Source organism: Stereum hirsutum (genome assembly GCF_000264905.1).
Source record: "Stereum hirsutum FP-91666 SS1 unplaced genomic scaffold STEHIscaffold_3, whole genome shotgun sequence".
Classification (NCBI taxonomy): Eukaryota; Fungi; Basidiomycota; class Agaricomycetes; order Russulales; family Stereaceae; genus Stereum; species Stereum hirsutum.
In genome coordinates this window covers 1023413-1031924 of record NW_006763133.1, presented here as the reverse complement: position 1 = coordinate 1031924, position 8512 = coordinate 1023413, and the positions used below count along the sequence as shown (strand labels likewise).

General features: G+C 50.8%; 1 protein-coding gene across 1 annotated transcript; it reads right to left on the bottom strand.

Annotated features, from left to right (window-relative positions):
- Positions 1 to 1124: 1124 nt before the first annotated feature.
- STEHIDRAFT_118840 (uncharacterized protein) lies at positions 1125 to 6639 on the bottom strand (the record flags this gene model as incomplete). Its single annotated transcript, XM_007300795.1, has 27 exons — positions 1125 to 1756; positions 1811 to 2158; positions 2217 to 2269; positions 2323 to 2356; positions 2409 to 2660; positions 2715 to 2823; positions 2884 to 3004; positions 3062 to 3138; positions 3207 to 3292; positions 3349 to 3377; positions 3432 to 4245; positions 4307 to 4538; positions 4594 to 4621; positions 4675 to 4704; positions 4763 to 4858; positions 4923 to 4958; positions 5021 to 5072; positions 5142 to 5199; positions 5273 to 5368; positions 5438 to 5544; positions 5600 to 5625; positions 5701 to 5840; positions 5917 to 5942; positions 6012 to 6113; positions 6172 to 6187; positions 6265 to 6277; positions 6350 to 6639. Coding segments are annotated over 26 exons (3068 nt in total), but the record flags the coding sequence as incomplete, so codon positions are not given.
- Positions 6640 to 8512: the final 1873 nt, after the last annotated feature.

Below are 8512 nucleotides of genomic sequence, written 5' to 3'. Positions count from 1 at the left end.
AGCTACACACGGCCGCCTCGATATCCACTACTATACGCACGAGTCGAAGGCAGAGGAGTTCGTGGACGTCACTTGTGTGCAGTGTTTGGTCGCACGCATGAAGGATGAAGGGAATCGGTGGGCTATTATGGATCGTAGCGGCTCTCTTTCGAGGCCTGACTTTGTAGATACATGATACTTGACTACCCTTTGTTTTGTACTTACTCGGCTGCAATCCATCTCGTGAGTACGGCCCACACGAAAGGTGACTGAGCGGCGACGAACGCTCCTATGACCGGCAAGTTCCTCTGGGTCAAATTCACCATTCGCAAGGGGTGTCTTCCGAAGAGGCCTTTCACTCTTTTTTCACTATCACCTCCTTTTCACTATTTCCGAGGTTGAATGGTCAGAATCACCTTCGTGCGAGGTGAAGGTGACCCCGGGCCGGTCTCACAGTGATGGCGCCACATCACCCTAGGTACCCCTACGTTGTGGACTTCGCTCTCTTTAAAGCCCTCGAGCCACCTACCCGACGCAGATCCATCAAAGTCATCGAAATCAGATGCATACCTCCAGTCGCTCAGCATTTGGCTCTCTGCATCAGGCACGCTCCCTCTTCGTGTTAAACTGCGGTCGGACAGTGGCTCGCGCTTCAACGCCTGGCTTGTTACCATGCTCTGTGACCATTCACAGCGGTGGAGAGCCATCGATCTTGGTGCATGTACACGCGATGACTTTCCTTTCGGCCAACCGGGAGAGTTTCCCTTACTCAAATCTTTCTTCATGGATTATCTCTGGATACCCGGGGCGCCTCATTTTCCTCCTTTCTTGACCCCACTTCGAAGCAGCCTTTGCCTTCGTGAGGTTCATATATCCCACGATTCCCTGGCCGAGCTGCCTCTGCCATGGCCCACGCTTACCGAATATCGGTGGAAAAATCACGGTGGCCATCAGTCCATTCTACATATGGAAACATTCATCAACGAGATAAACAAATGCGTAAACCTCACGGCGGCTTCGTTCTCTTCGAGCAGCCTACGGGGACAACTAGAAATGCACACACCGAGGGATCCTTCCCGCGCCACGCTCCCACGGCTCCGCCATCTCGCAGTCGGTTTTGACGCTGTCCCTATCCTCGAAGGGTTTTTGAACGTCCTCGAAGCGCCTCAGCTAGAGGGGTTCACACTCTCGTGGACGCTTGAGGACCCGATGGCAGGGCCATTCTTAGGTGCCAGAGCCTATTCAGCGCTTCAACGATTTCTCTCTCCGTCGCTGCGCGCGATTCGGCTCCAGCATATCCACGTTCCTCGTTCGTTGCTACTTCAACTCTTTCAGTGGCTGCCGAATTTGGAAAAAATGTACTTCGTCGGTCCGAATGACTACACGTATTGGGTCCCTATCCTAGCTGCGCTTGTCATCCCAGACCACGGTGTGGCGATCGACGCTTCCTCACCAAACACGAGCACGTCAATGCGACTTCAAGATTTCGGAATTTACATTGAAACCGATTCGTATGATTACGGAGAGACCTCCACCAAGTCTCAACGCGCTTTCTTCGAAGCGCTCACTACCATGGTCGAATCACGGATACGATTTGAGCGGTCGTCGACATCTCGCACGGGGATCGCGCGTCTAGAGACCCTTCGGTTCTCGAAACAGACACAGAGAGATGCTGTCAAGTACGACTATATCCGGAGTAGGACCATGCTGGACTTCTGGGAGGAGCAGGGGATACGAATCGTCATAGCAGACGGCTGGTGGGAGTGATCATAGTGTGGTGCGTCTTCTTGAAGATCTCAATCTATCTCAACTGTCCTTACTCTGAATCCAGAATGCGAAAGTACAGTTCCTGCACTGTAGATTGTCGCAAGCATCTAAAACTGGACAACGGTGATGGCGTGGCATGGTATCGAGCGCTTGTGCCAAAGTTTGAAAATTTAGATTTGTCTCTGACAGAAAGTTTGCCAGCAATCTACCCTACTCTCCATAGCTTTCTCGGAATTACTGGCCATAAATCTCGCCGAGCGTCAAACTCTACACAACGTTACGAGGTTCCCACGCAGGGTTGTTCACTGCAGCTGGACCTGTTCCCCCTTCGATGACAGAGTCAACGCTCAACTTGAACGAGTCAATGGACGCTCCATCTGCACTTGTGGCCCAGACGGCTAACGCCACAGTACTAAGAAATAACGATAGTCAGCAACGATACATATACAGAGGGCAGAGGGGAGCCTTACTTCGTCCCTGATGGGTTCAATATTCCAACTGGAACAGGGAAGCGAGCTTGAGGCTAGTAAAACATTAGCATTCAAGCATGGATGAGACAGAAGAGCTCCAGCTCACCCCGAGATTGGCGACATATCGGCCGAAGTTCCACCTGGAGTATATCGTTTGAACATCGGCGTAGACATGGAATCAAGACTACTCACCCGTTCACATAGAGGAATGCTCTGTACGTTCCATTGCCATACGGAGGGAAGTTGAAAGACATCTTGGCGTCCACGCCCGCTGGGATGTCCAGGTCGAATGTTGCCCGGAAGAAACCCACACCAGCGGACGATATTCCTTCCGCTGGTGACCGAGTTTCCCACTGCGAGTCGTCGAAACCAGGCAAATGCCAGCCAGCCCGTTCACCGTAGAGGCCGCCCTCATTCATGATCCCTCTAATGCGATCTGGGAAACTGTTGACCAATGAATCTGTCTGCGCGTGTTTGTGAGGGAGAAATGGAACTCACTCAGAATAGCCACCCAGTTTGCCCTGGACCTTCCAGGTAGGCTGTGCTTCTGCGCCTAGTAGTTCATACCCTTGAATCCCGCGAGGCGACTTGAGCCATTCAGTGTACTCTTTTAAGTTGAAAGTTGTCATCAGTTCCGGAATACCTTTCATCCGTGGAGTGTACTCACGATTGGCCTGAGCCTCCTCCATACCCATATTATCATGTAACACTGTGACCACATTCGAGGCGTTGATCTTGACAGCGCCGTCAGGGAAGACATATGTCTCGTTCGTAGTCTCGACGATGTCCTTTATCACTCAAGATCATAAGCCAAAGACGACTACCAACCATGTTAAAGCACATACTGCCGCAATATTGTTACTTGAGTTGCCGTATGTACTACCGAGGAACGCGTCGTTGAGCCATACACTACCGGCAAAGGCTATAGAAGAGACGTTGATGAGTATGTCGTCCTACGTGAGGAGACTCGTACGTCATGAGCTTACTTACCTCGTCCACCAGAGATGCTTAGGTTCATCGCCGTCTCTAGCCCAGTACCATTGAAGTGGCCCCTCCACAGGACCGGCCCTTCACAGCTATTGAGCGCGTTAGGACGATGGTAGCAGTAAGTTCGATCACGAGAAACGCCTACAAGCCGTATTCACAAGCATACAAGTAATACTGCAGAACATGACGTTAGCTTGTATTATCATGCAGATCCGAGGAAACACTCACATCTCCATAATACTTGAAGAACGGGTTCGTGCTGTTCAAGTGGTCTGCATCCGTCCAATTGGAATCCGAGAAACCGTCTTGAATCTCAGGTAGACTGTCGGCGTACTTCCATCCCGAGATCACTGGAACAGTGACATTCGGAGCTGGATATCGGTAGTCAAACGTCAAGAAGCCTTCCGAGGCAGAGACGGTCTGTCTGGCACCATTCCAGGTGATGTTGGTGACAGAATCAGGGGCGTACACGGTGACGGTCGTAGATGTTTCAATGTCTCCATAGAGGTCGAGCGTGGACCCAGATATCGAGGCATTCCTAACGAGAGGAGGTCCTTGAAGAAGAATTGTGTCGTTCGTGCTCGTGCCAAAGAACGTGAAGCCATCTGGACCAGGGAGGATAGGAGCGTGGAAGGTGCTAGCAGACAATGTGTCACCAACGAGGATTATGGAGTCGTTAGATATAGAGGCGCTCAACGAGCTGGCGGTCGGTGAGAATGTGAGCACGTTGTAGCCTGCATCGAAGGTAGAAACGTTGACGGAGATAGTTCCGGAGAAACTCGGTGTTGTGGTCCCGGTCTTGAGAACGACCTCGAAATCTTGATCGCTTGGCCCATGGAGAAAGAGGACGTCGCGCGTGCCGATGGTTCCAGAATAGAAAAGGCTTGCAGTACTATACAGGATGCTCGAGTTACCATACTGATGGTCAACAACAAATAGTCGAGACTGGCGGCCATGGAGTGTGACGAAGATGGAAGGATTCTGAGGGATGGTGAAGGCCCCCAAAGAAGTTGTGATGTTGACCTTCGCGGTGACAGTCGCGCTGAAATAAACGACCATCGTAAGCAATCTCTGGACTCTGGTGGAAACTAATGAATCTTTACTTGGAACTGGTCATGTTCTGACGTACGACGTAGAAAGCAGTATCAGTGTCCTTATTACGAAGTTCCGTGACGAAAACAGAAGGGTTATCAGTGTATCCTGCGGAGCTATTGCCCATGATATCGCTCCCGGCCATGTCCGTCTCAACGCTACGAAGGAATGTGCCAATGTTTTTCAGCTCGAGCCACTTTCCTGTTAATGTCCTATCCTCGGCGATGGCGGCACCGTAGTCGTCTAAGAGGAAAGGCTCAGTCACATATCAACCATCTAAGAGTACCACATCACCTACAGCTAGCGTAGACTCCAGGAAATGCGAACTATTGGCCTTCATTAGCTCAAGGTCTCTCCGATTAGATATACAATTACTTACATGCCCCCACGAAGTTCCACCGTACGTCATCTGGATTCAAAATGGACCATAAACATCCGATAAATCAGGTAGAAATGACCGCGCTCACATAGACATTGTTCAACCTAATTCCGACCGCGAACTGGTTCAAATAGTAAACCTGTTCAAAATCGGAGCCAGTGAGAATGTTGCAGGCGGTATAGTTCTAGGCATGCGACCATCAGTCCAGAATGCACATATATGCTAACGGCCATAATAAAACGGCACACCGGACTATTGGGACCCCAGCCAAGGTAGCTTCCACCCTGTGATATGCGTAAGTACAACACTCTCTGGGTAAGGGAAAGATTAATGAGGAGCGACAGACTTGGAACTCTGGCTGGTACCACGGCTGATCTGGATTCACTTCTAAATGATAGCTGTGTCGTTACCTACAATTAGAATTTTTTTTTTCGGGACAAGGAGCCCAGATCAATGCATGAGCCCACCTCCAATAATCTACCGGATAATCGCTCCACAGGTACGGCTGGTCGCAGCCGCCTTGAGCTGCATACCACCACGGCAACACCTCTCAATACGACTGTACCACCTTCTCCAGAAAAGAAAGAGGGGTGCGCACGGTAACTGTCCAGCCCATACACCTCCACCTCTCCCACGGCCGCTTCACCAGTTGATCCAGGTGCAAAGTTCCTTCCTTCGTAGGAGTCGTTGCTTGCTATATCAACCGCAAATCAGTCACGTCCTTCAGTGGTGCTACTCAAGCGTAGAAATCTAGGAAATGTACTGAGTGGAAGAACAATGCCTAGCTCGTGAAGGATATCCTCTAAAGCTTGCATGTACTCGTTCTTCGTTACCGGGTTCGGAGTGGCAAAATTCGTATTGTTCGTATACCTTTACGGTATTGTCATAAATGGACAGCATTTCATCAGGCGTCTACCACACGTACTCATTTTCAACTTGAAATATGATAACCTGCAGGTAGAGAGTGGTATAGAGTCAATACGGGGCCAAAAGTGGAGAGTATGATTGAAACCAGTTCAAACGTACCGGGCCCCCTTCGTTGATCTGGTATCTCTTTACGATCTCGACCGCACTTCTGTAGTAATCTTGGTATGAGTCAAAGTAGTCCGAGTCGTTGGACCTCAGGTATCCAGCAATATTTGTTACACGCCCAGGTATGCCACCAGCTGTGAACAGAGCGCCGCGATGTCAGATCATCCGCACGATACTACAGTTTACTTCAACAGAGACGACGGAACGTACCAGAGCTCTCGCCATTAATGTATGGTCTTCCGAACGCTCATATCATTAGTTGAGAATGCGATATAGAAAAGAGGTTGGGCAACAGAGAGACTAACCCGGGACGCGCAATGACCCAGAGCCCGACTTCCTGCGCCACCTGCAAAAATAACTCAAAATCGCGATATCCGTCCCATTCGACGCGTCCTTCCGAGGGATTTCTGTACAATTTTCATTATCATACAGGAGTACGCTGACGCATTTATTTTGTGCACTCACGTAGCACCCCAGTGAACTTATGGACAGCAGGAACAGGACCCGGGGTTATCGGTCAAAATCCTCACGCCACATGGATGACGCCACACAGCTCACCATACGTAGAGACCTGTATTCGCCAACGGGTTACATCCTGTCAGTATGATCGAAGCAAGGTCATATAATAAGAGGAGAACAGTACCGTATTAAACCCTGCAGCTTTGAACTTCTGTAAAATATCCCTCCACAGATCCGGCACGGGCAGCCTCCAGAAATGAAACTCCCCGCTCCACACGAACGACCTCCTCCCTTGCACAATCAACGACCTATTATCCCATTGTACGGCCGTGGTGCCCCCGTTTGATAGTCCACCCCCATCATCGAGCGAGGTACGGGCTTGAAAAGTTGTACGAAGGTCTCGAGGAGATGTCTGCGCGGCAATGGTCGAGAAGTGCAGGAGAAAGGCTAGAAAAGCAAGTATCGAACGCATCGCGACCTGCTGCATACGATCAGACAGCTGCTAAGGTTGGCAAAGCCAAGATGAAAAGAGGTCCACCGGACTCCGCCTCCCTAGGTTACTCCTTATATACCCACTGCACCCCGGCTTTCGAAGATCCAAGGGTCCATCCTGTCATGCTTCTGTGTATCTTTGGCTCTTCTGGCAAGGCCCACGCTCAAAGTCAGGGGTTGGTCCGAGCGTATGACTTCATGGACAATCTGCACGTCTGAGCGGGAAGTGAAGGGAAAGAAGATGCAAGTGAGCCACATGGTGTCGATAACGTGTCGAGGACAGGACAGTGAGAAAGGTAGCTTTCAGGATACAAGGGAAGCTGAACGCAACATAAGAAATGATACACATGCTACGAAGCACAGAGATTTCCAGATAAAATCGAGTCGTCTGCATAGGTCAGGCTCGTGCCCGGAGAAGGAGTCGAAAGAAACCCCTGCGGGCCGCTGGATAAGTTCAGACGCAAGCTTCTTCACAGGCACGAAGAGAGACGGGTCACTTGAGAGGCAGGTTCCGTGAGGTCTGCTGATTCGTGAAATGGACTGAGTGGCGAATCTAGAATACTGCAAAGCCTGAAGTGCAGCTATTTTCTGGTCTCAAGTCGTTGAGGCCGAAACTCCTGGTTCGACGATACCGCGTGTGGCGGTGTGATTGTTTTTATCCGGAAAAGCCTTCTACACCACAAGGATGATGCACTTCTTTGAGTAGACGCCGATCCTAGCTAGGGCCTACCTCGATGACACGAGGCTGGTGGTTTGGTGACGGTGGTAGCGAATGTGGAGAAATCTCTTCGAGAGTGAACTACTTTATTGGCTGACTAAGCAATTTCGGCATATGCCGAAGCGCCACCACAACGGCCGACCTGATAAAGTTGCAACATCACACAACCAAGCTCGAAGCTTCGAACCAAAACATCTAGTATTGGTTCCACAACAGTACGAGGTAGTAATAATACAATCGACTCAGGAGCCGTAACGAATCAGAAAACCCAGTCGAACCCGTGCGTTAGCGCCACACAGTGACGCCAGCTCGAGCCGAATCGAAACGATACGAGAGCAAGAGGGAGGAAAGACCGAGGGGAGTGAGAAAAGTGAAGGATGGAATGATAATACATGCTAGCGATACACAAGTGATCGTCGACACAGTCGTCATGTCATTATCGTCAAAAGCCCGAAAAGCAAGGAGAAAGCGAAACCGGATCCGAAAACAGGGAAGGAATATGAGACCATAATTTAGCACTACTCCTGAGAACGACTGGCGCATCGGGAGGTTGAATCGAAGGACGTTATTTATATGAATGTATGATGGAGTTGAGGGTGATTCGTCGTGTGCGTGTCTTGAGAATATGATGAGGATAACTTAGGAGCCAAGGTCAAAACCAGATCAATGGCTGACCCGGCCGAAGCGACGTGCGTGCCTAGCAAGTACGGCGCGTTTCGTGGTCGTGTTTGACGTCGAGTCGGAGGTTGCGGAGGGGGATGGAGAGGACGCTGATGCGGAGGAGCCGTCGCACGAGCCGTTGTCTACCCAGACTTGTTCAATATCACCTTCCTGGACACCAGGGGTGTTATCGACAGTCCACCATTTGGCAGTCCACAAATTCCCGTTGTAGGACACCTTGTCTCCGACCCAATACGTAGCATCGGCTGACCATGCATCAGCACCGCAAGTTGCACCAGTTGAGGATGAGCTTGAAGGAGCGGCAGCGCTGGCACTGGACGAGGCTGCGAGTCCGAGGGAAAAGGAAGCTGCGACACCGGTTGAAGAGCCAAAGTCGCGGGAATGGGAGCGGGTGGAGGTGGCGACCTTCGAGGAAGAAGCCGATTTGGATGGAGCGGGAGTGACGGCGGGAGAGGA